Source organism: Oryx dammah, unplaced genomic scaffold (assembly GCF_014754425.2).
Source record: "Oryx dammah isolate SB20612 unplaced genomic scaffold, SCBI_Odam_1.1 HiC_scaffold_7, whole genome shotgun sequence".
Taxonomy (NCBI): domain Eukaryota; kingdom Metazoa; phylum Chordata; class Mammalia; order Artiodactyla; family Bovidae; genus Oryx; species Oryx dammah.
In genome coordinates, this window is record NW_024070191.1 from 18,901,706 (window position 1) to 18,918,515 (window position 16,810).

Consider the following 16,810-nt stretch of genomic DNA (forward strand, 5'->3'; position numbering starts at 1 on the left):
TTTAACAGTGAATTGAATATACAGTTAAACAGCTTTTAATCATTTATCCAAATTTAAATTATATAAAGCATAATGAATTTAAATTTGATAGAAATGACATATTTGACTGCATAAATACAAAAATGAAATGATTTGACTATAGCCTCAGTTCTCTGCAGAGATTTCCCAAGAATAGATCTTTCGGGGAAATTTTTCTAAGGCATGCTCAACTATAAATATACTATCTAATTACAAAGTAATCACAGACTTACAAAGGGTGCAACCATGTCCATTTTCATCAAAGTAAACAGAATGTCTCCCTTGACTAAATCATTTCATTTCCTGGACTCTGCCAGGATGACTAGGTAAAGGATACAACCACATTTTAGAAATTTTTTGAGAAAGACATTTTAGAAATTTGTGAATAAATTCAACTAGCTGTTTGAATTGGGAAAGAGTTCACATCTTCCCTGCTGGGTGAGATGCAAGATGAGCAGTGAGTATTCCAAGAGGTATTTCCACCAGAAAATTTTAATTCTTGTGACTGAAGTCCTGAGCCTTTCTTCTCTAAAACAGACATCAGAGACAGTTATGGATGACTGGAGATGCTCTTTCAGTACACAGGCATCTGACAGGATGCCCTTAGTCTGCCAAAATTACAGGAGATCTGTTAAATGGGCAGTACAGTAGGGCCAGCAAAACCACACGAGCAAACTTAAAATTGCAGCAAGCAATTATCAAGATTATATTAGCTAATATCACAATCTCTAAAAACAGGGAAACATGGTCTTTCAGAAACAGAAATTTAGTCTTATAATTAAAACACACTCCATGTGCCAGATCAGATTCAACTAAAATCATCCCACTGGAATTTAAAGTAAGCCATCTGATTATCATTTTAAAAGTCCTAACAGTGGAGGGGGAGTTTTAACTGTGTTGCTTGAATCTTCTGAGAATTTATTCATGTATTATTTATATAATTTAAAACTTTTTTGGTAAATGCTGAAAAGGAAACATTACCAACATCTGTGTGCAAAGTGATAACCTAATTACATCACTTCTAATGGTAATCTTCCTAGTCAAAAAGTCTACAAATATTTTTTTGTAGGAAAGGATCAATAGCAAGGGAGAGCTGGAAAAGCAAATAGTCCTCATTAATAAAAACAACTAATAATATAATAGAGTTTGGAGATCCCCATAAGAAATCAGGAGATGGTTGGATCAAAAAGAAAGCACAGGACAAAAAGAAGTGAGATGAACAGTCTTAACACTTGCCTCACACACCCAAGACTGTACATGGTTGTATTTCTCTATGTATAGCAGTCAATGTAACCTAGGCAGTCACTATTTTTCTCTTTCAGGTTTGGAGGAAAGACAGTGGATCTAGAATGAATGGGAAAACCCTCGATTATACTACTATCCATTTTCTTCAATTCTCTAAGACATATAAAGTGTGTGGACATCAACTGAGCCTTTCAGTTGCTTTGGTCCGTGGCCTTTCTCGGGGTGAGGAAAGAAGTTATTTGAACAACCCAGGGGTTTTGGCCGAGGGTGAGGTAAGAAAAAGGACCCTCGTATTCCTGCCTTGGGGGCACTGTGGCCCTCCACTGCATGTCTACTCTGCATTCATGATTACCTTTACACCTCACATATTCCAGAGAGAGATTAACCACACCAACATTATCATCTGTTTATTATACTTCCTGTAATTTAATTGAGTCTATGACTCTAGTCAGCTAAAATTGATTTCAGCATACCTCCAGAAGTTTTGCACTAAAAATATAAAAACTATATTAGGAAATTCAGATTCTGTTCCAGATTGTCAAAAATACTGAGAATCATAAGTTCATCCCAGGAGATAGGCATACAATACAAGAGAAGATAGTCTTCAGTTCAGTTCAGTTGCTCAGTTGTGTCCGACTCTTTACGACCCCATGGACTGCAGCACGCCAGGCCTCCCTGTCCATCACCAGCTCCTGGAGTTTACTCAAACTCATGTCCATTGAGTTGGTGATGCCATCCAACCATCTTACCCTCTGTCATCCCCTTCTCCTCCTGCCTTCGATCTTTCCCAGCATCGGGGTCTTTTCCAATAGTCAGTTCTTCACATCAGGTGGCCAAAGTTTTGGAGTTTCAGCTTCAGCATCAGTCCTTCCAGTGAATATTCAGGACTGATTTCCTTTAGGAAGGACTAGCTGGATCTCCTTGCAGTCCAAGGGACTCTCAAGAGTCTTCTCCAACACCATAGTTCAAAAGCATCAATTCTTTGGTACTCAGCTTTCTTTATAGACCAACTCTCACACCCATACGTGACTACTGGAAAAACCATAGCTTTGACTAGATGGACCTTTTTGGCAAAGTAATGTCTCTGATTTTATAATATGCTGTCTAGGTTAGTCATAACTTTTCTTCCAAGGAACAAGCATCACATAATTCGCACAAGAAGATGACATAAATCCAAAGTGCAGTTGTTTTTAATGAACACTAATACTTTGTTCTGATATGACTTAGTCTTAATTTGGTGTGTCAAGGGGTCTAGCAGAAAAAGCACTGCACTGGGAATATGGAAACTAGGTTTTGCACCTAATACTGTCACTGCCATTAAATAGTTTTGGAAACTCACGCAGTAATTTACTTTTAGGGGGTTTAAATTTCCTCCATATTAGTTTAGGCCCATCCAGTATTCTTGCCTGGAGAATGCCAGGGACAGAGGAACCTGTTGGGCTGCCATCTATGGGGTCGCACAGAGTCGGACACAACTGACGTGACTCAGCAGCAGCAGCAGCAGCAGGGTAAATATATATATACATATACAGAAACACATTTCTATCTTTGTGGGGTAGAATCAGTGGCATAATATCAAATCAGGGAATCATCACTTGCTCACTGACAAGCAGTAAAAACAAACAGGAAAGCATCATGTGTGATACTCAGAGCTATACTGAATTGTGATTCTAAAGAGAGTCAGAATTGAATATATACAATATAAAAATATTACTGAGATATTTTACAGTCCTTTTTTTCATCCTAGGTCTTTGAAATTAGTTGTGTATTTTATACTTAGAGTACATCTCAATTTGGATGAGCCATGTTTTAAGTCTCAAAAGCCACATGGAGCTTGTGACCACTGATGTGGGCAGCACACAAAGTCACAAAGTTTCTGGGTGAGGCTTTGGTGGGCAAGCACCAGTCACCCAAGCATGTCAGCTTTTTTTTAGTAACATACATTTTTTAAAAGTCTTTACTGAATTTGTTACAATATTGCTTCTGTTTTATGTTTTGGTTTTTTGACTGTTGAAGAATGTGGGATTTTAGCTCCCTGACAAGGGATCGAATCCGTAACCCCTGCAATGAAAGGTGTGGACCACCTTAATCACTGGACCACCAGGGAAGTCCCCATGCGTGTCAGTTTTTAAGATAATTACTTGATTGGATAGCTGTTAAATGACCTAAAAAATTTGACCCAAGTAAATGAGATTTATTGGGTTGTATTTGTAAAAAAAAAAAAAAGAATTACTATAAATTTTAAAGATAAACTGTATCAATAGCTGAATTAAGTTTTGTATAATTTATATAATAAGTTTTAAACTTATGTAAAATTATCAACAATATATTCATCACATGTACTGCTCTTTTGACTTAAGAATAGGCAGGTGTGTAAAACTTTAAAAATGAACAGAACTACAAATCAAGATTTCAGCAGTTCTAACATCTTCACTGAGTCACAACTAGGAAGGCAGAATAGAAGTCAAGTCAGTTCTGATTTGGTTGAGATCTCTATGTGATAGCCTTTTCAGATTTCCATTCTGTTTTATGGGATTCTATAGAAGACAGTTAATGACAATCTGAGCCATAGCACAGTGTGTTTCAATGAGCGTTTGAGAGTTTCAAGTACAGATATGCTTTCTAACCGTCACCCCAACCCATCCTGCTAAAGCGCTCATTGTCCTCTACCTCCAGACATGGTCCTCGTGTAGATGGGGAGGTCTTTGGCTGCTCGCCGAAGGACTTCCTGATGGGCTTCTCCTCTAGGCTCTCTCTCCAGCAATTCTTTCTCTGCATAAGAGAGATGGAACTGTGGAAGAAACTTAAATATTAATCAGTGCTCACAAAGGAATAACATATTGATCTACTATACCTGCAAAAAAGGTATTTATAAAATATTAATAGGACATAACATATATATTCAAAAAGGCAATGGAGTATGAAATCTGGGAAGGTCTATTCATCCTGTAGTTTATAAATCTAGAAAAGGGGAAAAATGATAATGCTTGCTTCCTCAGATCTCTGTGAACCTGAAGAGGAAAAGAGAATGTAAAAGTGTTTTTACAAACTGTAGAGTTCTACCCAAGTATTAGTTATGTTAATAGATGAAATGGCAAAATAAACCAATTAGCTCAATGGATGCAGTTTACAATCAGTTATAATTAGAAACAAAAATAGAAACAAACACATCAAGCAAGTCTTCTCATGTAGAGAGAGTTGTAACTTAGGGATAATCATTACATGAATTCTTTAGCACTCAAAAGAAGTAGTCTTTAATTTTACTTCTTATACTGAAAATTTTGTCCCACCAATTTAAAAAAAATACTTCTTTGAGAAAAATGAAAATCTGTTTGAGTTCCAACTTGATAATCACACAAAAATTTTTTTTAAGTCTGTTCAAACTCCTATAAATATGCTCTAGGAGACATGTACAAGGATATTCACAGAATTACTGTTTGAAACATAAAAAAACTAAACCCAAATGTCCATCAAGGGATAAAGGATAAATAACTTGGAGTATAATCCATCCAAATAACTTGAATCCCATATGGCACATAACATTCAATGAACTATAGCTGTGTAGAACCAGGACTATCAACATACTGACGAACAGATATATAAAATAAACTATTATGCGTGTTATTTTTAGGGATATGACAAAAATTATTCATGGGACTTGTTTGGAAATAGTTTTGAGTGATAGAAAATGGATAACATCAAACGAAACAATTATTCTGTATCAGTCAAGAAAGGATAGGGTCAACCTAAGAGAAAGTATCTATTAACTTTCAATGCCTCTGCCTAGAACACTATTCCTCACATTCTCTGGATGGCTCTTTCTCATGCCATCTTCTCAAGGGACTCCCCTGACTCCCTTACTCGCGTAGGGACCCTGATAATTCGTCCCTTCCCCTCGCCATATTCTCTATCAGGTCCATGGGAGCTTTGTGTGGCACGCCATGAACTGAATTTCTTTTGTTAGTTCATTTGCCCTTTGTCTCTCTCTTTTACAAGCATGTAACCCCACAAGGGGATTAAGTCTCGGCACAGAGTAAGTCCTCTGTGAGAACCGTGGAATGGACAAGTACCAGCAGGCCTAAGTCGAAAGTCGAGGCAAAAGTTTTTTTATACTCTAGTCTCTAGCTTTCCATTGTCAGAACCCTGATTCTCACAATTCAGGTAGATTTGTCTCCCTTGTTCGTGTCTAAAATTAATTTAAAACCTAGCATTGAAAATTAGGGACTTAATAATAGTAAAAGACTTAACAATAGTCAAAAGAAATACAACCATCAACATTTTATTACGTTTTCTACAGAGTCTGGATCTTTTTAACCTTAGAGGTAAGTTCTAGTGAGTGATGGAACTGGATGGCTCCTCGGTATGTTTAATACTTTTATAAATAAACGTAACACACTGCATGTATCAGGTCCGAAAGACCAAATACTGTTTGGTAGAACTATTACTTATCTAAGATAGATGTCAAAATACCTAACACTATCTTGGAATGCACCAAATATGCACTCCCCTTCCTTAGAACACTTTTATGTACAAATGCGTGTCACAGATTTGAGGACAGATGACATTTGTAGAGCTCTGATGGAATGAAAGATCTCCTGGGGTGTTACCTTTGGATAACACAGACAACCTCCAACTCTCCAGATTGTGGTAGTCCTTTGGCCAGTTAATACAAGTTGTTTTGCTTTTAAGGAGTTTTATCAATTTTAGAATACTTGGAATTTACCAAAAAATTGAGAAAATGGTATAAGGTTCCCACATATCCTCTCATCAAACTGCTGATATTTCTAATATCGGGTGTTAGTATGGTACATTTAGGACAATTAATGAATCAATATGGATACACTGTTATTAACAACAGTTCATGGTTTGTTCAGATTTCCTTAGTTCTTATTGAATATCTTATTTCTCCGTCCCAGGGTCCTGTTGAGGATACCACAGTACATTTGTTGTTCACGTTTCCTTAAGTTCCTCTTGGCTATAACATTTTCTCAGATTTTCCTTGTTTTTGTTGAGCTTAACGATTTTGAATAGTACTGCTGAGGTATTTTATAAAGGTGCTTCTCTACTGGAATCTTTCTGATGTTTTTCAGATGATTAGACTGGGGTTACGGGTTCTGTGGAGGAAGACCACAGAAGCAAAGTGCCATTCTTATCAAGAGAGCATACAATCAACGTGACTAAGAACTGTTGATGGTGACTTTAATCACCTGGCTGAGGAGGTGGTTTTCAGGGTTCTCCACTGTAAAGTGAATCATTATTTCCCTATCTCATCCTGTAGTCTTTGGAAGGAACTTGTTACAGGCAGCCTGCATTTTACAAAACGGGGATTTATTCCTCCCCTCCTTGAGGGCTATGCTCTGTAGGGTCACAAGAGTCGGCCCGACTGAGCAACGTCGCATGCGTGCATGCATCGTGGTGGTGATTTAGTCGCTAAGTCACGTCTGACTCTTGCGACCCCATGGACTATAGCCCACCAGGCTTGCCTGTCCATGGGATTTCCCAGGCAAGAACACTGGAGCAGATTGCCATTTCCTTCTCTAGGGGATCTTCCTGACCCAGGGATCAAACCCAGGTCTCCTGCATCGCAGGAGGATTCTTTACGGACTGAGCCACCTGGGAAGCCGTTGAGGGCAGAGTATCTACATAAATTATTTGGAATTCTTCTGTAAAAGATATTTTGTTTTTCCACTTATTGATTCATTCAATCATTTCTGAATACTGAGAAATACAAAGATATTTATTTTATACTTTGAGTTGTGTGTGGGTGTGTGTTGAGTTGCTTCAGTCGTGTCTGACTCTTTGCGACCCTTGGGACTGTAATCCGCCAGGCTCCTCTGTCCATGTGGTTCTCCAGGCAAGAATACTGGAGTGGGTTGCCCGTGCCATTTTCCAGGGGATCTTCCCAGCCCAGGAATCAAACCAGTGTCTCCAGTATTTCCTGCATAGCAGGCAGATTCTTCACCGCTGAGCCACCAGTTGTAACTGAACACTAGTTTATCTATTTTCCTGCTCAAAATGCTCCAGCTTTGGTCACTGTGACATTTTCAACTGGATCCTATGGCCCTTGGACATATCACCATCAATATATTTTATTTTATAGAGTACTTCTTTATTTTTTGGCATGATAAGATGCTTCTGGCTCATCTTCAAAATCTCCTGCCCTAGTTCTAGAATTAGCCATTTCTATAAGGAGTTCTTCTTCCTTTTATTGGAGAATGATATCAGAAATCAACATTTGGAATCAAATACAGTTTTCAGATAAAAGGAGAGTATGATTTCAAAAGGATGTACAAACTAAGAAAAAAGCAAAATCTAATAACACACAGAAAACTCAGAGAATTGTATTTCCTTTTTTGCTAGTTGTTTTTGACTTAAGAAAAAAAGAAACATATCATCTCATCAGTATCTAAAATGTCCAAATTAAAACATAAAACATTTTTCCTATTAAATCGGAAATTTTTCTTAAGAACAGCACACAGTGTGCCAAGGCTCTGATGAAACTGGTAGCTTTGGAAATTGCTACAATCCTTTTGGGAAACAATTTGGCAAGTGACTTAAATTTCCTTTGTCTAGTAATTCTACCTCTGATAACTTACATTAAGGAAAATAACCCAAAATACGAGTAAAGCTCTATGAATAAACATATTAACAACACTATAATATGAAAAGCTGGGATCAGCCTAAAACTCCAATGTTTCAGTGAGAATATCATGTTGTTATTAAAAATGGTAATTGTACTTAAAAATAAACCAATGAAGAACTATTACATGAAAAAAATAAGAGTATGTGCCCTCTAAATACAACTAGGAAAAATAACTAGAAAGAAATTCAGAATATAAACTGGCTGAATTAGTGTGGTGGGATTTGTTTTCTTCTTTTTCTGCCTACTCTTCATTTTCAAAATATTATTTAGTATGGTTATATTATTTTTATATTGGAAGAAAATCTTATGAATTGAAAACTTATATTCTCTCAATAGTGACTTGAAGATATTTACATTATTTTCTTCTATTTTCTCTTCTCCTACATTTAAAATCTCATTTCCAAAGGGCAGCTGAAGTCTAGGACCGTCATTTTATAAGTGAGGGTTCTCTGGCTGCTGATCAGTTAAAAGACTGGCCCAAGACCTTGCATTTTATTCATGGAATAAGATTATTAACCAGCAGACAAGGACTCTTTATTTCATGACAATGGTCTCCAAACTCTTTTGATCATGTAACACTATCTGTAAAAGAATAATTGGAGACTGTACTGCTAGTATATGCATATTTAGTCATATACATATTATTAGCTAATATTTTATGTACCTTATATATGAAATTTTGTAAAAAGGAGTTGATGTATGGCAAAACCAATACAATACTGTAAAGTAGCCTCCAATTAAAATAAATAAATTTATATTTTAAAAAAATAAAATTAAATTTACTTTTTAACTTAAATAAATAAATAAATAAAAAGTAAAATATGAAGAGAGATTTTGCTAAGTTTATACTCTATGCTCCAACTGATGTCCTGAGCACCCTTCTCCCCGAATACAGCGTCTACTCCTTTTGCTGGAGCATGGCGTAGGGACAAGACTGCAGCTGTGAAGGTCAAAAAGACTTTGTCTTGAATGTTAGCTCTGCCACATGCTAGCAGGAGATAATGAGGAACCAACAAAGGAGACCAAGAAGGAGCTGCCACTGTGCATAAAAATAAAATTATTTCCATGAGAAAGGAGGTAAGAAAATTCTGGAAAGAAAATAATGGCATGGTTAACAGCAAAGGATATAGAATTAAGAGTTAGTAGAGCATAAAGAAAGAAGTCCAAAATCTGGACAAGAGTCATCGTTGCCAAGCCAGGGAGTCCAGCCTTTTCCCTGTGGGGTGGGCAGAGTCCATGAATAGCCAGAAGCAGCAGAGTGAAAAAGTCTAGCCTCAGCTTCAGAATGAAGGATGGATTTCTGCAGGATCCTCGGAATCCCGGAGTGCGGGCAAGACTGGCAGGGGTGACTGCCACAGAGAAAACTGCGATGTGTCAGGACGAGAGGGATGACTGAGCCTCCAAATTAGGGCAATGAGCGAAAGTAAACGGAAAGGGGCTGGAACTGAAAGAGAAAAATGAGGAAGTGATACATTTCCTGAATGTGGGTGCTGGGGGAGGGGCACGGATGCCAAGCTTCTGGCTCGAATGACGACGTGGTTGGCAGTGGCATGAACACGCCTAAGAAACAGATGAGTCACGGTTTGGGGAAGGAGAGGGTGGTGACTTCAGTCTGTGATGTGCTGTGTCTGTGGTATCAGTGCAATGATCACGGACTTATGTTTGGCAGGGCGATACAGAAGTTTGAAATTCATGGGAGAGGTCAGGCTAGAAACAGATGTGGAAACTGTGTCAACACAGAGGTTATAAGCAAACCACCAGAGTGGATGAGATGATCTATGATAAAAGCCAGTTTTCTCCTTCAAACCTACAATTCAGGCTATGATGAAGGCAAGAAAGATGATAGGAAGGGAAAAAACATGGTAGACGGGAGGAAAAAGAGGTAGGGGAAGAAAGTGAGAAAAGAAAGGAAAAGGCTACCTCTTGACACTCTAGACCAAGCCTGCTATGAATGCTATGCCGATATCTGTGGTTTTGTTTTTAATATCCTTTCTCAGTTCACACAGCGTATTTACTGGCCTTTCTGATCACAGCTGCATTTTAAACAGATTACTTCAGGAAATAATTCACAGTGATGCTTAGACCTCTTTCTTTCTTTTTTTTCAGGTTAGCCTACTAAAACCACACTATTATTATTGGAGCAAAGCTTATTTCTATTCAACATCTATGTACTAGACTAAGTGCCAAGGATACAACAATGAGTAAAATATAGCCCTTTGCCTCAAGGACATTTAACCAGGATTAAGAACCCAGATGGCATCACTGACTCGATGGACATGAGTCTGAGTGAACTCCGGGAGTTGGTGATGGACAGGGAGGCCTGGCGTGCTGCAATTCATGGGGTCGCAGAGAGTCGGACACGACTGAGCAACTAAACTGAACTGAAGAACCCAGAAACAAAAAGTAACCCAGAATGATCTTTTCAAAACGTGTATTTGAACAAATAACTTTATTTAAAACCTTCTGAGCTGAGACTGTTAGATGTTCCTCAGTATCGACTCTGTCCTTTTAACATGGTTAATACGAAGTGAAAGTCGCTCAGTCGTGTCTGATTTCTTTGCACTGCCATGGACTATACAGTCCATGAATTCTCTGGGCCAGAATACTGGAGTGGGTAGGCTTTCCCTTCTCCAGGGGATCTTCCCAACCCAGGGATCAAACCCAGGTCTCCTGCATTGCAGGCAGATTCTTTACCAGCTGAGCCACAAGTGAAGCCCAAGAATACTAGAGTGGGTAGTCTATCTCTTCTCCAGTGGATCTTTCTGACCCAGGAATCGAACTGGGGTCTCCTGCATTGCAGATGGATTTTTTACCAACTGAGCTATCAGGGAAGCCCCATGGTTAACATGGCCACTGAGAATAAAGACCAAACTCCAGTCTTCTGTGCAACCAAATGTGGCCATATAACCAGCTGAATTCTAAATATAAGTGGAAATGGCATCGGCAAATTTTAGAAAGTGTCCTTAAGAAAAAGACATTTACTTCCGCTCCTCTTTTCTACTTTCTTTGGTCTGCTGCCTGGAATGTAGACATGACGGCTGGAACTGAAGCAGCCATTTTAGGTCAAGAAGTAATGCTGGGAATAGATGCTATATATGTCAGAGTAACAGGAGAGAAGCCTGGGTGCCCAGCAGCTGTAGAGTAGCTACAGACTTTGAAAGTGGGAAAGATTAGGTGAGTGGTTATTTTATTACTGTTGTTTCTGGTAGCTGACAGCCAACTAATAAACCACTAATATGATAATTATAATAGAAACACGTCTACCTTCAGCTCTATCTTTCTATCTATCAACCTATCTACCATCCATCCATCCTTATGTCTGACTCCAAAGTAGAAGTGGAACATATAACATATTTAATATTGTAAATATAATACTTATACAGTGGAAAAATAATATTTGCCAAGTAAAAACTCAACTATTTAACATATTAACATAAAAAACCACTAGGCTCAATAGGTTTGCAATATTAATAAAAAGACATAAACTCATTCTTTAGACAGCAATATTTCAGATTTCCATCTTTAGCAGATAACTATACTAATATTTTAACTTACTTCTTTTGAAGGATTCATTGGTAATGTGAAGATAGTTTTCCAATACGACCAGACAAACATTGCAAAAAGTAGATGATAAGCAATCAGGCACACAACTAAAATGAGAGAAACAAAATTATCACTGTAGTATGCGAATACACACTAAAATCATGGTATTCACAAAAGGTATGCTTGTTCTAAAATAATCAAATAATTTAATTATTTAGTTACCATCCTATGATCAGAACCCTCCCATCTGTAAACAGGCCCATCTACTGGCAAAATAGCTACAGGGACCTCTCTCAAATTATAAAAATAAGGAAGTTACGCCTGCAACTTTAAGCTATAAACACAGTGTTAAACAAATGTTAAAACATTCAGGCTTCAATAACTTTGCTTCACTAACAAAGAATAGCCTGAGTCAAATCTGGTGGCGCTGTTTCAGCAACCACGGTTTTAACCAGAGATCATCTGAACAAAGAGAAAATTCCTCCAAGAGGAGCTTAAGTTTCTTATTGATCACATGTGATGATTACGAAAAGCATTCTGAATATTCTTGTTAGATACTGCACACAAACACACTCCATGCTGTGTTTTGGTCTTGAAACCCTATGTAAATCTAAAATATTAATTTGGTACCCAGTGTATTGGAGAATACATTAATATATAACTTAATTGTGTAGAAAAAATATGTAAATTTAAAATATAGCATGTTTGATATTTTTAAACCTTAACAGCAATTTCAGCTTTTTAAAGGAAAATGATATTTCTGTTACAGAATCATTAAAACATCCAATTATTTAATAAGGCACCTAAAATCAGTGTGAGATGATCAAGGAAGAGAGCCAATGGTCTTTTTCATGAATTATGTAGGTGACTCAGGTACGGGGTCATACTCTGTGTGGAAACAGGAGATTGTTGCTATTCCTGTATCTGGAAGCCACAGAAGTCTTTGGCACAATAACTGCCGTTTCAGGCCAGAGGTCTCTGCTACGCGTCTCAGAGAATTCAGCCTGAGATGTCTTTTTACCCCATCTTGACTTCAACATCCTCAAAGTATTATTTATTAATCAAATCTAAATGAATGCTATTTATTTCCTCAAACTATCTGTAAAATTTCAGATCTAAAGCAATGATGTATCTTACCTTGTTCTCCAATGTTTTCCATGGACACTACAGAAATAGAGAAAAGAGACAGGCAATATGTTATATGAAGCTTATAGCAAACCCAGGGCCTGAAAGGGACATAAGATCTTGAGTAGGTTAATAATTTAGCTCTTTCCAAGCCAACGTTCTTTAAATATTTGTTAGACTGTTTAGAGGAGAGGTGAGCCTTGTGGAAGAGGTGGGGAGGGGAGGCTGGGCCTTCAGCCAGGCCCTGCTAGGCATCCCAGCCTTGGCTCCCATGCAGGAAAGACACCCCATCAAGTGCGGCCCTGCTGAGTCTTCCTCCTTTATTGATTGGTTTCTCAGGTTTCCTTTCAACTACAGAGTTCAGATAAAGGTTCGCTGGCTCATCACACTCCCAGAGACACCGATTGCTCTTTGTAAGTTGGCAACCACTGAGTTAGCGCTCCAGAAGGAAAAAAAAAAAAAAAATTATGTCCACTGTACAGACCTCTCTTGCCGGATTTCTGAAAGTACAAATTCTTATGCCCAATGGCTAACTGCTCCCTACGATATAACGAGGGGCCTGAGAAACTGCCGTCTCTGAGGGGCTGCGGTGAATACTGCAAGGTGGCAGGTAGATGAGGGCTGGGACCGCAGAGCTCACACCAGCTGGGACAAGAAACCCGACTCGGTAACCCTAGCCGTTTTCTTTCTTTCTGTTTTCGTTTTTGCCATTTAAACTTTTTATTTTATATTCCAGTATAGCCGACTAACTGCTGTGATAGTTTCCGGTGGACAACAAAGGGACCCAGCCACGCATATACAAGTATCCATCCTCTCCCAGCTAGAGAAGGAAATGGCAACCTACTCCAGTATTCCTGCCTGAGAAATCCCACAGAGAGAGCACAGAGGAGCCCGGCAGGCTACAGTCCCTGAGTGTGCAGCAGTTGGACGGGACTTAGCAGCTAAACCACCAATCACTCTCATTCTGCCGCAAACCCCCTCCCGTCCGGGCTACCATATAACACTGAGCAGAGTTCCCTGTGCTATGCTCCCCGTAGCGAACAGTAGGTCCTTGTTGCTTATCCATTAAAAAATAGCAGTGTGTAAATGTCCATTCCAAACTCCCTAACTACCCCTTCCCCTCATCCTTCCCTCTTGGCAGCTATAAGTTCTCTAAGTCTGTATTGTCTGCCTGCTTTGTTTCGCACGCGGTCTCCCTCCATTTATACTAAAGTCTTTGGGATACGGTCTGCCTTATCTCAGTAGTAGCAAGTCTAGATTTGACTTTGTTTCCTGATGCATTTTTGTCCCTATTCAGCTCTTTGTCCTGGAGTATAATTTCATTTGCATTATGAACATTGGAATCAGAGGGTAATGCTGTGAGAGATTTTTAAGACTACCTGATCAGACCAACCTCCTTCCCAGGAGGGCTACAGTTCAGTCATTTCTAGAGCCAGTGGGAACCACAGTTTTGGAGAGCAACCCATTCTCTTACTGGACTGATTTAAGAATGACCATTAAGATCAGGGTGTGCCGAAATGAGCCTCCTGTGAATCCTACCTATGATATCCAGGCGTCCAATCTGTAGCTATAAACAGAAAATCTAAAAGGCAGATCTTCATATGTTCTTTTTTTAGCCCCCAAAATAGACGATTTCCAGATTTCTCACCAATCTTGATGTGGCTCCTTTAAATATTTCCTGGTCTTTCAATTTCTGCTAACATTCCTGATCCCCAGGATGGGACAGGCAGAACGAGATGATCTTTGATTTACAAATGGCCTGTAACACAAGTGTGCTTGCCCATCAGAGGCTAGAGGGAGTCAGAGGGCACTTTCTCACAGAATCCCTAAGTGGCTGATGTAGGGCAGAGGAAGGACAGAGCTGTCTTTTCTGTCCGACCCCATGACTCCTGTCATGCATTTCTCTGTGGGCCCTGACCTCCCCTTCTTCAAAATGCTCTAAAATTGACTACAGTTCTTCCTTGGATCAAAATTCCTACCCCTGCAGCTAATCGAAGGAAATGCAAAAGCAATTTGAATCCATTTGTGCATTTATGTATGAATGACCCTTAATGACCATTCCAGAGGTTCTGGTGTTTTAAAGAAAATGTGTTTGCTAACCCATGACTCTAGTTGTCAGAACTGAAACAGTAAAACAAAATGACATTTTAAAAAAAAGAAAAAGTATGATCAGTATGAGGTAATACATTTTTTGTCCCAGGCTGTTAATATATTCTGGATATGCATTCAAAGATATTTTCTGTCCTTCACAGCTTGCTTTTCTTTAATGTACTTCAAAATTCAGATTTTTTTTTTCAGTTAAATGAGTTACTCGTGGATGCATGTTTATGGAAAATAATTCCGATAAAATTTATAGAGTAAAACGTGAAAGTCCATAAAGGTTGTATCAATTATACTCCACAAAAATTCTGAGCCTATCAAATTTCCTTTGAATGTAAAGTGTCTTTAATTTTTGTCAACATTTTGGCCAAAGTAAAAGTCACTGTTTTAGTATTCATTTCCCTGATTACTGGTGAACTTTTAGAAATAATTTTTATTAAAAAAATTAAATGATTGGTTTTTCCTATCTCTTCTGATTTTTTCTATCTCTTTTCTTTTACTTTTTGAGAGTCTTTTATATACTCTGTGAAGTAATCCCATATTTGTTACATATGTTCTAAATAAAGTTGTGTACAACTACTTTTAAAAGACTTAATAAATACTAGTAAAAATAAACAATCTGCCTGCAATGCAGGAGACCTGGGTTTGATCCCTGGTTTGGGAAGATCCCCTGGAGAAGGAAATGGCAACCCACTCCAGTATTCTTGCCTGGGGAATCCCACGGACGGAGGAACCTGATGGGCTACAGTCCATGGGGTCACAAAAAGTCGGACATGGCTGAATGACTAACACGTTCTTTAAATAGCAGTGCCAAAACGTTGAAACTGACCTATGTCACTAATATATATATGGACCACACTTGGTTGTGCTTTATTATACTGAGGAAATTGATGTTCTTGCAACCATGTTTACCTCATTATGAGGTCAATGGTTTATCTTGTAATTTTTTTCTTTTTGCTGCACCAAGCATCCCTGACCAGGGATCAAACCCAAGCCCCCACCCCCACCCCCACCCCGGAAGCTTGGAGTCTTAACCACTGGACCACCTGGAAAGTCCCTGTCTTGTAATTTTCAACTTAGGGGAGGAGCTGTCAGTTTCAATATCCTTTCTTATGACAAAACCTCATAGAATACAATGTTATTTTCTATTTTGTTCATAAATAACCGTTTAAGGTTATTTACTCATGTTTCTAATACATATATATTAATATATAAAGACAATATATGGAAAATATAGGCTCAATTTTGGAAAAAATAGATGCTAAATGTATTTTAATTATTTATACCAATGTGAGAATTAAATAGCAATACTGATCATATTTATGACAGATTTTCCAAAAATAATATTGGATTTTAATGTGAATTTTGAGTTTTATCCAGTATTACTTATTTCACAGATTTCAGTTTGGTCTGTTTAAAAATTAGGCTGATACTTATTCTCCAACTGCACACATATAGAAATTTCAAATCTCTTATAAACATCTTTACTATATTTTCTAATAACCAGTTTTTGAGGTAAATGAACATAGCTATATATTTTTATTGAAAGAAAATGGAGACAGATGAGCTTTACTACAAGTCACAATGAGCAGTATATTAGTTATTTCTATCTGAGATTTTTGTTTTCAATTTTAAAGTTTTATGCATGTGACAAAAATATTATGACTCTGGGCTCTGCTGGATCTTATTAAAATTAGTTCCTCTTTCAAGCAAAACAACTAGCACAGAGCATCTGTCTCATAAATGTTTGCTGAATAAAAACATTGACAAACAGAAGTAAACATCATGAATTTGAATCACATAAAAGTGGAATTTCAATGCAGACCTATGAGAAACAATTCTTTCTTCTGTGGACTCAAAAATTTCAAGAACAGAGTTACTTTTTTTTACCTGTCATCTTAGCACACTGTAGAAACTCAACTAGTAATCTGCAAAACCAAAAGCAATCTATCTGCAATGCCTGCTGGCCTATACCCCCAGATGTGAAGACAACACCTCATTACACAAAGGAGGGACAGAAGACCAAGTGGTCCTGATCCTCTAAAAAAGGAAAATCTTAAAGAAAGCATTGGTTTCAACTGGGCTTCAAGCAACTTTAAAAGAAGACAGAAAGGTTTTATACGTTTATAAGGTTTT

General features: G+C 38.0%; 1 protein-coding gene across 1 annotated transcript in view; it reads right to left on the minus strand.

Moving 5' to 3' along the window:
- Positions 1-14,183, minus strand: part of ZDHHC2 (zinc finger DHHC-type palmitoyltransferase 2) — a 34,953-nt gene extending 20,770 nt beyond the window's left edge. Inside the window, exons 1-3 of the mRNA XM_040243155.1 lie at positions 12,587-14,183; positions 11,462-11,556; positions 3,934-4,054 (exon numbers count right to left, since the gene is read on the minus strand). Coding sequence (XP_040099089.1) covers positions 3,934-4,054; positions 11,462-11,556; positions 12,587-12,608 — 238 coding nt within the window. The 5' untranslated portion in view covers positions 12,609-14,183. The remainder of the gene's footprint in view (positions 1-3,933; positions 4,055-11,461; positions 11,557-12,586) is intronic.
- Between the last annotated feature and the right edge of the window lie 2,627 nt (positions 14,184-16,810).